Source organism: Protopterus annectens, chromosome 6.part0 (genome assembly GCF_019279795.1).
Source record: "Protopterus annectens isolate FY-2018-M chromosome 6.part0, PAN1.0, whole genome shotgun sequence".
NCBI classification, from domain to species: Eukaryota; Metazoa; Chordata; order Ceratodontiformes; family Protopteridae; genus Protopterus; species Protopterus annectens.
Window position 1 is genome coordinate 396,195,249 of NC_056737.1, and position 16,831 is coordinate 396,212,079.

Below are 16,831 nucleotides of genomic sequence, written 5' to 3' on the forward strand. Positions count from 1 at the left end.
TGGCCCCAGTTAATGCATTCATCTAAATTTTATTGTAGTCATCCATTTATCTTGCTTAATTAGTTTAGCCAAACTTCCATGCAACTGACCAGAATGTGTATATTGCAAGGAAGGAAAAATATCTGAAAACATGTGTTGTAAGCAGTTACTCCAGCTTTCCTATGCAGATGAAGTATTTATTTCTTTAGAGTAGCATATAGTAACAGTATTCAGCTATTTCAGGTTTATTTGATATCCAAACTCTGTCAGGTGACATCATCAGTGGAAGGCTTGCTTGCATAACTGATATGATGTGATCTGAAAATAATATCACACTTCAGATGCTACCAAATGTGCCCAGATGGGATTGACCAGTCAGTTCTGAGTGTATTTGGGAAAAGCTTATAAAACAGTTCTGAATGAAATGGTGACAATGTGTACATTTTATACCTTATACAGATGTGCCTGGATGGGACTGACCATTCATGTGTGTTACTTTTCTTCCTGGGTTTCTGTGGAATATAGGTTTCTTTCTACCCAGTCAGACTTTCCCAGTAATCAAATGGCAGTAAATAAATAAAATAAATAAATGTTTGTTTGAGTGTATTTGGAAAAGTTTATGAAACAGCTTTGAATGAAATGGTGACAATGTATCCATATTAGGCCTTAGACAGGACATTCTTTCATTTATTATCATTACCCACTTAATTCATTTCAGGGTCCCAGGTAGCTGGAGCTTCGTTTGCAAACAACGGGCATAAAGCCAGAATTCTGTCCTGAATGGGATGGCATTCATCACAGAATACATGCAAATGTGCTCACATACACACACACACACACACACACACACACACACACACACACACACACACACACACACACACACACACACACCTAGAGGAAATCTGAAAGTTAACAAGCATCTCTTTACGATATGAGAGAAAATAGACTCCAGGACATTGCTATGTTCTTCCATTTAGGTTTTGTCCATAGAATAATGCATACTACAAAGTATTTCCTAACAAGTTAATTTATTGAATAACATATTATGCAGCATTATGTGTAAATATTCTCTTGTATTTGCCGAGGTTTCATTTTAGAATATATGAAATACTACTGGCTATGATATTTGCAACTGAAGAGATCCACAAAGACCAATACCTTTTGCCAAATGTTACACTTGGATATGAGATTTACGATTCCTGTACAACTGTTGCTGGAGCTCTTGAGGGTACAATGAGGCTGCTTACAGGACAGACAATGACAGTTCCAAATTATCAGTGCCAGACTCATTCCTCATTTGTAGCGGTAATTGGTGAGTCATTATCTGCAACATCAATTCCTATTGCTAGGCTGCTGGGACTCTACAAATTTCCACAGGTAAGTCAGAAAAGTCCCTATTTTTAATTTACATTTAATGTGTGCCACCAAATATCACGTGTCTCTCCTTTTTGCATTTGGCCATGGGTATGGAGCTTGATTAATGTGATGTGCCATCTGTCAAAGTGCTACAGCTTAACACTTGCAAACGTCTCTCCAAAGATGGTTTCCAGCAACTTTGGAAATGAATAGCACTGAACGATCTAGCAATTGACTACTCCAAGTGTACCATAATGATATTAGCTATTCTTTAGGATTTACAAACTGCATCCACTTCTGGAGTTAATGATCCATATGAATCCCCAAGTGTCAGTGAATGACCAGAAATGCCTCCTTATTTGGATTAATCAATATCTTCCCATGTAAAAAACAATAGTGCAAGGAGAACATGCTTTATACTTTGCAGCATGCTACATATAAAACAAAGAGTTTGAAATCAATTGCTATCATACAAATGTTCACATTTTTTTATTTTCTAAAGCCAGGAAACATTAGCACCAAATGTGCTCATCCCCATTTAGAATACCATATCAATAACTGCACTAAAGCCCAGCTCAAATGCATCAGTTATTACTCCCCGGATATTAACTAACTAAATAAAACAAAATAAAATATTTCAATGTATATCCTTGGCCTTAGATAAAAAGCACCATTTCCTAGTTATATCCAAAGCTAACTGGTTGTCAGTGACTGGTAGACCCTGTTTCGTATTGAACTATTTAATATTCATTTATATACCTGCCCTCCCACTGCAAATTAAAAAGAAGATATTTATCTTACTTTTTTCATAAAGAGGAGGGTACACTTCAAGTTAAAACTCTTTTTTTAATCTAGACTTAGCAGAAAAAAACCCTTTTCCAAGATCACATCAGTCAGATGGAATACTTTATCTCAAGACATTAGAAATATTATTGAGCACACCAGTTTTATACAGAAACGCATGGAACACTTAACAGATACCCATCAATGTAACTATTTTAGTGATCCAGGTTAAATGTCAGTTTGTCTGCAAATGTGTAAGAATGTATTGTTCATCGCATTTCATTCACATTACCTCACAATATGTAGGACACCTAGTATGTTACCTGTTGATTATTTTACTGTATACTGTTTCTATAACATTCTGTATACTGGAAAACATAAATTAATGTTTAATGCATATATATATATATATATATATATATATATATATATATATATAGACATTTATATATATAAATATATAATGTATATAGTTATCTTTCTCTCTCTCTCTCTCTCTCTCTCTCTCTGTATATGGTTACACTTCAAAACATCTAAAACTCATAACATCTAAATTCAAAACATTGAGACCACAACATCTAAAACCCAAAACATCTAAAACTCATAACATCTAATTTCATAACATCGAAAATGTATAATATGGAATAGTGTATTGTGAAATGTGTAAATGTCATTGTTTAAGCTGTTAATCTTGTGGTATTAGTATGAGATGTTGTAGTTTTTATTTATATATTTTTTATTTATATAATGTTGGAATTTATTCTATTTATACAGTGTTTATTTTGCCACTTTGTATGTGGTTTTTAGGCCATACAAGTAAGTGATATAGACATTATGTGTACATTCATTATGGTGATCGTGATACAGTGGGGTTAGGAAATTAACTTTTTCCACTGTAGTGCAATCTCGGAGTTGGTATATTTAATTTACGGGGCATGTGGGGGCAGAGCCCCCACATGGCAGGTGCAAGGGGGCTTGACCCTGCAGAAATGTAGTAAAAAGTGTGTTTGTTAGTTTGGTGTTATAGGTGGAGGGGATGTTATTTTCAAGTGATTTGTAGTGTTTGATGTTGTGATGCAAAGTTTAGATGTTATGAAATTCAATGTTATGAGTTTTAGATGTTTTGGGTTTTAGATGTGGTGTCAATGTTTTGAATTTAGATGTTATGAGTTTTAGATATTTTGAATGGTAACCATCTATATATATATATATATATATATATATATATATGTGTGTGTGTGTGTGTGTGTGTGTATATGTATATATATATATATATATATATATATATATATATATATATATATATATATTATATATATATGTGTGTGTGCGTGTGTGTGTGTGTGTGTGTGTGTGTGTGTGTGTGTGTGTGTGTGTGTGTGTGTGTGTGTGTGTGTGTGTGTGTGTGTGTATGTGTATGTATGCTACATGAAAGTATATTCTGTTCTGTACAATCTATAATTATAAGACCTGCATTTCACATTTGTGTATATAAGATGAGCATTTCAGATGTGTATATTTTTTGTTCTTGACAAACGAGTCTGTTCTCCCTGTTTGTATTTTTCTATGTGTTTGTGATTGCATTTGACAAAAGTTGTGACTAAAAAGGGTACCTAAACCAGTGCAGTTTTTTTAAGTATTAGAAAAAACATGGTGGGGGACAAGAAAAAGTGAATTAATGAGACTAGAGACAACAGAATAAGAAATTGAATTACACAGCAGTTAAAAGATCAGCACTTCTGAAGACAATTTTTATTTCATTCTTAAATGTTTTAGCTTCAGAGTTGTACTTAAGATTAAAAGGGAGCTGGTCCTAAAAATATTCCTACATACACTGACAAGGAAGCATTATATTTTTTATTCTTTTGAGAGAGATAGAAAGACATTTGCCACTAAATATCTGAGTTTATAGATGTGCTGAACCAAGTAGGAGATTTCAGAAAGCAAGAAACAGTCTGCTGTATAACTCCAATCTTTTTGTTAGGAGTTCATGGATAGAGACAAAGTGATGAATGCATTCATAGAAGCAACCAGCATTTGGGTCAGATATTTCATTTTTACAAACAATTCTCTGAAACGGGCAACAATATTCCTAACAAAAAAGAATAAAATTAGCAGTCTTTCTAAAACATTGACTCTTGTATTCTAAATAAAATAAGGAGCAATATAATTATTTATTATATTGACAAACTAAATTCTAGATTTTTTTTGTCTAGGAAGATAAATTATGGATGCTGATTTTTATAAATCAGGCAGAAGCAGTCAATATTAACAATGCTTTAAACATAAATTAATTACCTGCCATCATCATTTATGATATAAACAAAGTTACTGATTTAATTGACAAATTATGCATTTTTGAAGAACTAAAAAGTCCAATCAATGTAATATAACAATAAAACCAAAAAAATGCATAAACAAGAAGCCATGAGTTTATTCTTTTTTTTTTCAAAATTCTTTTTTTTCCTCAAAATTTTTTTATTTTTCAAATAGAGTTAAATAAATTCCATAGTATTTGTATATAACATCTTAAACAACTATGTACACTATTTACATCAGCCTAACACTATAACAGGTCTCAATATATACAATTACTTTATAGGTATAACAATCCAGTTATCAGAGTGTATCCATTCAGTTATTGTAAAGTGTAAATTAATGATAAAACTTTTTTCAATGGATTGTCAATAAATGACTTAGGATGAATCCTTAATTCTTTAATTTTAATTTTAATTTCCAACAATGCTGTGATCTCCGGTAGGCTGTAGAAATCTTCAAAAGTTGGTATTGTGTTTGTATTCCATCTTCTTGTTATACACTTCCTTGAGATTGCAAGTATTGTCCAAACTAGATACATATTTGACTCATGCAAATGAGGACCTTCGTACACATTTAATAATACTAGAGCTTTAGATAAGTTAAACAATTCATTAAATAAAGCTTGTAAAAAGTTTTTAATACCATTCCAATATGGCAACACAGTCGAAAAAAATGTGATTCCAGTCTGCATTGTGTATTTGCTCACACCTCCAACATATTCCCTTTGTGGAAGAATTAATTTTAGTAATTCTGTTTTGAAGGTTGGGTGCCAGACTGCCAACTCAACACTGTAAAAATTCACTGCCAATCATTAGCAGACTGGAGTTCCGCTGTGGTGACCCCTAACCAGGAAAAGCTGAAAGACAGTTTATCTGGAGTTAAGAATGCTCTGTGCAAGCATTTCCAATTAAAAACTTTCCAGTATTGTGTATAGGATGTATGTTTTATGGATAATAAAATTCTTGATTTAATTTCTTCAGTTAGCTGTAATGAGTGTCCTTTTGTTATATAATTCCAATATGTGGATGTGGGTGTTGTTTTATAATTTATCAGTATATTGTAAAATTTCAAAATACTATTTCCCATGTCATAATCATTATATATGATTTCATATAGGTATTTCATAAGTTTAGGTATTTCTTTAAATGAAGAATTACAAATTATTCGGCATAGATCTTGCAAATACATGAGAATGCTTTGCATAGTTAGCCAATCTTGTTGTGGAATTTTGTATGTTATTTCTATTGCTTGCATATCCAGAACTTTTATTTCTTTAATACACTGAAACCAACAAACCAATCCTTTCTGTTCCCAGGAATTACTTATTTTCTGTATATTTTATGTGGGATAGCTCTTTGTAACTATGAATGGTGTTAAAAGATAAAACCAGATTTTTAAATCTATATGTGCATTAATAATTTTCCTAAATGAGTCAATGTAATTAATCATATGAGTTTTAGTGGGCTTAGTTATATTATATTGTATACTAATGCATAATATGTGCCACGGCAAATTATTTTTATCTGTTATTTGATTTTTTTTGTAAATAAAATTCATTTATTGATATCACAGTTAGTAATTCTTTCCAATTTGCTGAATAATTTGGACTTATCCAATCTGAGATTGTTTTAGATATCGATGCTTTTATATATGTTTCTGTATCAGGAAAATTTAATCCTCCCTGTTTCCATGGTCTGATATGATGTATTAAAGCTATTCTGTTTCTTTTGGGAAACCATAAAAGTTTTAGGCATGAATTTATTTCTTCGAGTATATTCGTTTCTGGTAACAGTTGTATTGTCAAAGCTATAGACAGAATCTTGGATAGTAAAACCATTTTATTAAATATAGTCTATCTTCAAATGTTAATATTATTTTGTTCCATCTTTCCACAGAGATTTTAATTGTATTGATAATATTATTATCCTTGCATAACTCAATTCCTAGATATTTATGGTAGATGCTTGTTTCCCTATAATGTATTCCCCTTTTGTCTGCAATTCTTTTTTTTTATTTAAAAATAAACATGTTGATTTTGATTTATTGAAATGGAGTACTGAAGTCCTGTAAAATGTGTCAATTAAAATATCTAATTCTTCAATGTCTCTTTTGTATTGGATAATGTTAATAACATGTCATCAGCAAAGAGCATTACTTTAGAATTGTATTGTTCATAAACATATACTCCTTTGATTTTTGTATTGTTATGTATTGAATCTGCCAATATTTTAATACCCAAAGCAAATAGAATCGGTGACATGGGACATATGTTAGGTTATATGTATAGATTCAGAGGTGAAAGGACCTAGCTTAACATATGCTAAATTATTTGTATATATATTCTTTAGTAGATGAACAAAGGAAGGAGGAAATTCAAATTACAGTAGAAATTTGAATAAATAGTCCCAATTTAGGGAATCAAAGGCTTTCTCTATATCTAAGCCAACTATGAGTGTTTCTATATTTTCTTTATTAATATAACTTATAAGAGAAATTATACTTTTAATATTGTCATGTGTGTGTCTATGATATATAAATCCAGTTTGATCATTATTTATTGTTTTGGATAGTGGTATTTTCATTCTGTTTGTTAATATTGTCATAAATATCTTATAGTCATTATTTAATAATGATATAGGTCTATATGAGGTACAGAGGTTTGGGGATTTGTTTTCCTTTAGGATTGGTGTGATTAAGGAATATCTCCAAGAGGGTAGCTTTAAAGCTTGTGAATGAATTTCTAATGGAGTTTTATGGAAGAGGGATAGTATCTTTGAAGGAAAAAAAGTTTATATATTTCCATAAGTATACCATCTATAGCTGGAGATTTATTATTTTTACCCTCTTTTATTGTATCTATAATTTCTTTGTAGGATATGGGTGCTTGCAGATCTAGTTTAATTTCTCTGTTTTTTTATATTAGAACATTTTTCATCTAGATTTAATTGATTGATATGTATATTTTCTTTTTGGAAATGCTCCATATACTGATTTCTATAGGCATCAAGAATGTCACCTTTATCCGAAACATTTTTCCCTTTCTTTTCATGGATGATACGTTTAATGTTATTAGCTTTTGATTGTATTTTGATTCGTGTGGATAAATTAAGTAGATATTTGGGAGAAGTGGTCAAGGTATTAATTTTTAGTTTTTCTAAAGCTAAACTAGTTTTATGGGTTAGAATTTAGTTGAATTTATTGTTTAATACTTCTACTTTCTTTCTCATCTCCAAATGATTTTGATTGTTTTCAGCTTTTACTGACAAAAGTTTGGATTGTAGATCTAATAATTCAGAATCCCATTTTCTGATTTGTTTATACCAAGTTAGGGTTTTACCATATATGTAAGCTTTTGATGAGTCCCATATCATTATTTTATTTATCTCTGTGGTGCAATTAATATCTAAGAAGAACTGTAATTCACATAATAAGCAAGGTTTGAACTCTTTAATTTTAGTTATATATGCTGGAATTCTTGAGTTAACGATCAATGGATTGTACCCATTTTGAAGTTTTAGTATCAATGAATTGTGGTCTGAAAAGGGGCAGGGAGTGATTGAGAAATTAATGATTTTAGAGTGTAAGTCATGGGCAGTAAATATTTAATCTATTCTTGTTTGGGTACCAAATCTGTGATCTTGATGGGAAAACAACAAAGATTTGTCTTCTTTAAATTTGAAAGTATCTACAAGATGAAATTCTACCCACTTGTTTAAAGCTTTTGATACAGCAGATCTGTGCATCTTTTATTTGTAGTTTTAGAAATATCAAATATACAGTTAAAATCTCCTCCTGATATTAAGTTGCCTTTATAATTACTGGAAATTAAATCCAAATGTTTTTTAACAGTTCCTGATCCAATACCTGGAAACCAGTATAGATTAGCTAGGGTACATATTCTGTTATTATATTTAACTATTACTAATACCATAAGGCCTTCTTTATCTTCATACTTATAAATTATTTCTGGGTTAATCATATTTGTTTTCCATAAAATTGTTACCCCTTTTGTCTTTGTCTTATAAGTGGATTGCGCCAATATCATATATTCCTTAGGATTCCATTTGTAATTGTCATTTGTTTTGAAATGAGTTTCTTGAAGGAAGACAATTTGTGCTTTGTTCAGTTTTAAATATTTCAGTAGATTTGATCTCTTCGAAGATTGTTTAGGCTAATTGTATTTAAAGATAATAAAGTTAAATCCATCTTAGGTTATTTAGACTATACATTTTTTTGTTTTATTGTGACTATTAAACATTTTCATCTGATAACTATAAAGTATATGTTTGAGCTTTTAAAGGAAATTATCAGTTTTATGCTTTGATTGTTTATCAACAAAGTAATGTTTTGGTCAGGCATACTAAAAATGTTTTTGTGAAATAACAAATTTAAATTAATAAATGTTAACAAAACTACGATCCGCACTAGCCATGGAATGAAAATCATTCCTAATCTGATGGATAAACCTAAGTCCATCAGATTATCACTCATATGTTGCAATCCAGAACATCTGAGCTCCATAAATTGAATTATCATATGGAGAATATTTGTATTAGGAATAAGCAATATTTATATTATTTTGAACAGCTATAGTAGTATTGTAGATTAGACAGAATTCTAATACAATAAAAATGTCTACTTATTGTAAAAGCAATTAATATTTACATGAAAGATAGATAACAAGCAATTCAATCATAGTAAAGTAGGATGTATCATATATAAAACGTCAGTAAAAGATTATAGCACACAGTTATTTAACATATTCACCCTTATTGATGAAGTCTTTCAAAACTTATTACTTAATATAAATAGATGGTAATAATATTTATACCTAATGTTTATAATCGAATGTATTTTACTGGATATATCAGAAGTTATATTTTGGGCAGCTGCAGTGGTGCAGCAGTTAGCATTGCCACCTCACAGCAAGAGGTTCTCCAGTTCGATCCTCGGCTGGGGTGCCTTCTGTGTGGAGTCTGCATGTCCTCCCTGTGGTCACGTGGGTTTCCTCCGGGTGCTCTGGTTTCCTCCCACATCACAAAGACATGCTGTAGGTGGATTAGACACACTAAATTGGCCCTAGGTGTGAGTTCGTATGTGTGCCTTCAGTGGAAGGTTGGACGCCAGGCAGGCAACTCGACACCGTAAAAACTCCACTGTCAATCATGAGTGGATCAGTGATCCGCTGTGGCAACCCCTAACTGGAAAAAGCCAAAAGGAGAAGAAGAAGATCAGAAGTTATATTTCATTGTTTACCAGCATTTAAGTAATCACTTTGTCGCTAACTTACTTAAAGCATCAAGTTTGTTTTATGTAAACATTGATGAAAGTTAGTGCATTTTAAATATCAGTGCATCTCTCTTCCCCCATTTCCTACACATAATGATTTTCATATCTATAATTTCTTATTATAAAATGAGTGTAATTATAGGTTAAAAACAACAAATTCACTTATTGTAATTAATGATTACATGGTTCCTTTTCATATTCATAAATTGCCATTTTATGGCATATACTGAAAGGCTTTAAGATTTAAATGGCAACCTTCTATTTTCTGTAGTCAGCAAAGGTTAAACTGAGTGATTATTGTCAATTTAATACTATTTGTTCAGAATGTGATTCTTACATTCTGTGACATTCCTAGTTCAGGATTCTATTGTTTCCCTTGAACAACTTTGTCAGTTTGATGGCATGTATAAAATATTAGTTACCTTGGTAACAGCTTAAATATTATATATGGTCAAGATGTGTTACAAGACCACAATTCAACAAAGCAATTATATGACTCGTTATGCACATTTACCTATATGAGAAAATCATAATGCTTCCCCTTGATGTCCAGTATAGTGTATGTCATTTATGACAAGTTAAAATAGTAGTGTTATTATACTCAAGCCCATGTTATTAAACTGTCTATTGTCAATTTAATACTATTTTTTCAGAATATGATTGTTACAGTCTGTGGCATTTCAAGTTCAGGCTTCTATTGTTTCTCTTGAACAACTTTGTTTGATGTCATGTATAAAACATTAGTTACCTTGGTAACTGCTTAAATATTATATATGGTCAAGATGGGTTAGAAAAACTACAATTCAAGTTAAAGCAATTACATGAGTTGTTTATGCATATTTACTTATATAAGAAAATCTTCATGCTTCCCCTTGATGTTCAATGTAGTGTATGTCATTTATGACAAGTTAAGACAGTAGTGTTATTATACACAAGCCCATGTTTTTAAATCCTGTCTTTAATATCTAAATTCAGCAGACTGTTTCATCTTATATGATGATTATATATGTCATATCTAGATTTACTAAAATCATACATTACATAACTATTGTGTGTGTATTTTTTTATCAAGAATCAACTTAATGAGCTAAATGAAGTGTTGGGAGACCATCACTATGTGTACATGTGGTTTAAAAAAGCCCTTTTATTATATATCTTTTTTTAAAACCAAAAATGTCATTGCCGAGAATCATCTCGGAGGCTCCTCAGAGCCGTTAAGCATTATCTTCACTCTGTCAATGTTACCATAGCAACCTGGGAGCATCTGTTTCTGTTAATGTGTCTGTGTACTGCATACTAGAAGGCTCACTATGCACCTAAAGCAAAGTTTCACTTCACTGCAACCTCAAGCCTAAATTCCCTCCCTTTCAGCTAGGCAGGAGACAGGAAAAGAACAGAGAGCAAACAGACTAAAAAAAACCTTCCCAACAAGCTGCCACAACAAGAGAAAACACACTGCTCCAGCCCTCCCACCACTCACTCAGCAGACATAAAAACAAACCACTCTCTGCCAAAATATCCCAAATCACAGCCCCATCCACCCCCTTCCCTCTGATCCAGGCCAAAACACCAAATGTCTCTTCCCAATGCACAAGCATCGGCAAACCTTGATCACAAGCCACAACCCACAGCTTCCCGGAGATGAAAACGGCAACACATAACAGCCACCAGACACAACTACATCCACACACACCATGTCAGGTCCAATCAAACAGCACTCAAAGCCATGATACCTGCCATAATTGATATTAACTATGTTTAGACAGAATAATAATGACATTTGTACTAGCTGCCAGACACAGCTGCATCCACGCACACCATATCAGGATTGATCAAACAGCACTCATAGCTGTGATACCTGCCATAATTGATATTAACTATATTTAGACAGAATAATGATGACATTTGTACTAAGAGCTTGCTACTATTATTTAACCAGGATATACATGACATTTCAAAATCATACTTTAACTGAAGAAGGCATTAGTCTCCATGACAGCATTTTTTTTTCAAAACACTCTACTGGAACTGCTATTATATATTATGTTAATTTGTTACATTTGAGTCTGAACTCTGATGAATGGTACCTTGTTGAATTAGTTAATTAATTACTTAAATTATTATAAGTAAAATCAATGAAAAATTAACAAGATAAGTATTCATTGAGTTTAAGTAGGGGAATAGAAACTTCTATGTTTGTATTATATGCTGCTTTGTTTGGCTTATATATAATATAAATAGTAACACATCTTGACCTGCCTTTGTTTGTGAAGAATTATTGGACTCTTTGAACATTCTAAATAAATCATTACTGTTTCTCAGTTGTTTAAGAATTCTTCTTTTTTTAAATAAAAACAGATGACAAGTGATGTACCATACCAGTTGATACTTTGAGAGATGTAGTTGTAAGAGTTATTTTTTTGGGACAGTTATCTTGGAATCTGTTTTTTCTTTTTTTTTTTTTCTTCTTTCTAGCATCATTCCAAAGATTTGTTTATTTTATTCTTTTAAGAGTAGGAGCCATCCATTCCATTTCTTCTGGGATAGACACTATGTTGTTGTTTTTGATGAATATAGTAGCTTCTTCTAATTCATTAAAGGTTTTCATCTCATTGGCAAAAAGTATTTTTATCTTGACTGGAAAGGTCAGCTGTGCTTTAATGTTGTTTTGTTTCAACAGTTTTATTATTGGCCAGACTTTTTTCCTTTGTTCTAGTATTCTGGAAGAATAATCACTGTCAAGCCTTATCAGGCTGTGATTCTATTTTAAGGGTGATTTTCTCCAAGCAGATTTTAATATTAGTTCCTTGTCCAGGCCATGAGTTTATTCTGATGCTGAGGAAGTTATGTGATATTTCAAGAATGAAAGCATTCAATAAATCCATGGCTGGTTGCATATATCAGGGTTTCTTTGTTTGCTTGTTTGTTTCATTTTTAAACTACTAGAATATTGTGGCTATTGAATTTCATGTGTTAATATAATTTAGAATATTTATGCAAACATTAAAACAAGTTAAGATAAACAACAATTTTACTCCTTTTTTCACTTTGGATACAGGATTTAAGTAAGGTTGCCACTTTTGATTTCATTTCATATTGTTGCAATTAGACATTTATTGCTACTATTTTAAAATACATATTAACCTAAAATAATTTGCTAGGAATACATCTGAATCAGGATAACATTCAGTTTTAAGGTTATGCAGATGATTTTGCTTTTGCTCCAAATTACAATCTTCCTTACGATGTTTTATGACGTAAAGAGATGAAACGTATCTAGGATCCCTTGCCAGTCCCTTTCCTTCTCTAGATGACGTTCCCATTTCTGACAAAGTTACATTTTAGGATTTACTTTTTTTTCAAAGCATTTGCAAACAATTAATGTTAAGTGTGTTAGATTCTAGAGTAAATTGTCAAGCTTATTTAAAAAAAATGTAACAGCAAACAAAAACACAGGCTCGGAATCGGAGGTAAACACAAACCAAAATGAAATACAAATGAGCCCAAACTGACTAAGCATCCACATAATGCAAGGGAAAGCCAATAAAAATAAATTTATTAAGCAATTTCATTGTTTGTAACAAATGACCACTTCAGGATGATACCAAACAACGTCCAAGAATTTTTAAAAACTACCACATATCACATGATTGAAGCAACCAATGAAAAACACTTGAAAAGTATAAGGGATACACAGTAACTCAGCAAGCAAACTAGTAATTAAAGGGCAAACACATCTCAAAATATTACAGAAATACAATCCTGCCCTAAAAAAATATATGCATTAAAGAATTCCAGATGTAGAGAAAAGAAAATCAAGTTGAATAAAAATGCAATTTTAAAACACTGGTGATAGAGAAAATCATTTAAACTGGGGAAAGAGCATGCATTAGGTCAAATTTGCCATATGAGCTCACTGCCCTCAAGGAGCTCTGACCAAGGTCCACCACAGAGATTTTTTTTCTAACTTGTGTAGCCCATAAAACAAAAACTGATGGTTAGGAAATTTATGAATATGTTTGTACAGGGAATTATTCTTGTTCATACGCTTGATATCACATCGGCTCAGAAATACACTCCTTAAATTTCCTCACTGTTTTCCCCATGAAAAAACAAAAGCAAGACTGACAAATAGCTACATAAATGAGACCAGAAGAATAACAGGTACAATAAAAATAAGTTTTAGCAACCACATTTCTTATAGTGACACTTGTCGACTCCAACATGAATTTACTTTGGGGCAAAACCCACATCTAAAAGTACATCTTCCTATTCATTGAGTGGGACAAATTACCCAAAAATTCCAAAAGATTCTTAATATGTTTACCTCTTTTAAAAACAGTAACAGGTTTGCCCCCTACTTTTTCCACTTTTTCCAAAATCTGCTTAAAGCAGGAAAACACAGTCCAGTATTTTTGTAATATATCCTTAATAGAGGAATGGTCAGAAGTAAAGGTAGTAATGAAGGAATCAGAATAGTTAACACAATGTTGGAGTTCAAAATTGTTGCTTGTAACAAAATCAGAAAGAACAACATTATCATCGACCTTACAACTCTAAAGGGTACAGAATGTAGCATTCATTCTTTTAAGCTTAGCCTCATTAAATTTTTCATACACCAAGTCTGTGGGATACCCCCGGTGGTAAACATACTAATTAACTTGTTATAGTCATTGAGATATAAGCTATCATCCAGCACCATCCTTGTTAAATAAACAAACTGCCCTTTTACAATCCTTCTTTTTTGATACAAAGGATGTCAACTAGTAAAATACAAAATAGCATTAGAATACAGGTCTATATTGCAAGCTCGAAAGCCCTAATAACCGAATACAAAAATGCCGACACATATTCCACGAACCACTAATACACTGAATGCCCTAAACTGCAAAATTCAAAAGCTCGAACCATCATACTTGTCCCACTCCACCACCCGCTACATACTACCTACCCAAACAAACTAAACAAACACATACATACACCAACCAAAACCCTACTTCTAACCCTAAACTAAACCCTACTTCTAACCCTACACTACATCTTGCATATACCACCATCTATTCACTTACCTTAACCCACACCCTAACCCTAAGGTCCGTAACTATCGCACATTTACCTTAACAAGCTATACCCAAACAAAATAAATAATCCACACACATACACATAACAAAACTCTGCATCTAACCCTATGCTAAATCTCACATACATTACCATCTATGAACTTACCTTAACCCGCACCCTAACCCTAAGGTCCATAACTATTGCACACTTACCTTATGGAGCTATACCATGGAAGGACCAACCATGATTTGACGTTTCGGATTTCGCACTTCAGAACGGTCGATGTTTACGTGGTTCGATGGAGAAGTGTCAGTGTTTATGTATTCGGGTAAGTGCGTCTTCGAGGATGTAATAGGGAACCTTAGAATATTTAGGTTTCCTATATATGTTAGTAATAAATGCTTTGGAATTGTAGTCCTTAAAAATCTCCACATCTAAATAATTAATTTGATCCTAATTATGTGAATGAGTAATTTTCAAGAAAGAAGTAGTAGAATTAATGTATTCCAAAAACAGCAACTATTTCCTCAGGGAAAACCTTCCATGCAATAAAGGTGCCATCCAATAAATGGGTGCAAAGGCCCCACAAGTTTGAAATAGGATGAATGAAAAAAATGTCTTCTCTCCTTGAATCATGATATTGCTACACCGTCAATTTGCAAAAAATATTGGCCTTCAAAAAATATAAAATTATTCTTCAATGCAAGTTCCATAAGCACTACTAATACTTGAATGTTGCTAGAAGAAAAATTAATAGATTCAATTAAAAACTCCTGAAACTATTCTAAACCAATAGCATAGGAATGACATTGAATAAATTAACAACATCAATAGTAAAAAAAAAAAGAAAGAAATATCATCACAAAAACTAACTTGTCACAATTTGAATAAAAAGTCTCATGAATCCCTACATAAATTAATAATTTGCTTTAAAATATCAATATCCTTAAGAGTGTTGCCAATGTATCTGGCAAGGGGGTGGGTTTTTGACCTCCCAACATTAACAATGAATCTTAAGTGAGGATCTACAACAGTCTTATGGATCTTCGGAATACCAACAATTGAAAGAACAATAGGATATGTTAATAGCATAGAATGGTTTACAATGGTTTCAGGATTCAAGTGTTAGTAGTGCTTATGGAACTTGTATTGAAGAATAATTTTATATCCTTTTAAGGGCAATAGTTTTTGCAAACTGAAGGTGTAGCAATGGGGACTGCATGTGCCCCATTTTTGCTAACATTATCATGATTCAGTAGAAGAAATTTTTGTTCAACCATCCTATTTCAAACTCATGGGTCTTTTATACCTTTTTTTTTTTTTTTGAGGAGCTTTTTGTTAAAAGAAAGGTTTCCCCTGAGGAAATGGATGCCTTTTTGGAATACATTAATTCTACTACTTTCTTGAAGTTTATACATTCATGTAATCAAGATCAAATTAATTATTTAGATGTGTAAATTTTAAGGCCTACAATTCCAAAGCATTTATTACTAACATATATAGGAAACCTACATATTCTATTGCTATTTTGCATTTTAATAGTTGTCATCCTTTGTATCAAAAAGAGGGATTGTAAAATGGCAATTTGTTTTTTTAGCAAGGATGGTGTCAGGTGATAGCTTATTTCTTAACGAATGTAACAGGTTAATTGGTATTTTTACCACCAGGGAGTATCCTATAGTCTTGGTGTATGAGAAATTTAATGAGGTTAATCTTAAAAGAATGAATTGTACATTTTGTCCCCTTTACAGTTGTAAGGTCGATGATGACGTTGCTCTTTTTTATTTTGTTACAAAAAAGCAATTTTTAACTAGAACACTGTGTTAACTATTCTGATTCCTTCATTACTACTTTTACTTCTGGCTATTCCACTATTATGGACATATTACTGGATAGTGTTTTCCTTATTTGAGCAGATTTTGGAAAAAGTAAGAGAGAAACCTCTTATTGTTTTTAGAACATGTAGAAATTTTAAGAATCTTTTGGAATTTTCTGGAAATTTGACCCAAACAACAAGTAGGAAGAAGGGCACTTTTAGATG

General features: G+C 32.0%; 1 protein-coding gene across 1 annotated transcript in view; it reads left to right on the forward strand.

Annotated features, from left to right (window-relative positions):
• Positions 1–1,101: 1,101 nt before the first annotated feature.
• The window catches only part of LOC122803846 (extracellular calcium-sensing receptor-like), an 89,448-nt gene continuing 73,718 nt past the window's right edge, over positions 1,102–16,831 (forward strand). The window contains exon 1 of the mRNA XM_044073529.1: positions 1,102–1,359. Coding sequence (XP_043929464.1) covers positions 1,102–1,359 — 258 coding nt within the window. The remainder of the gene's footprint in view (positions 1,360–16,831) is intronic.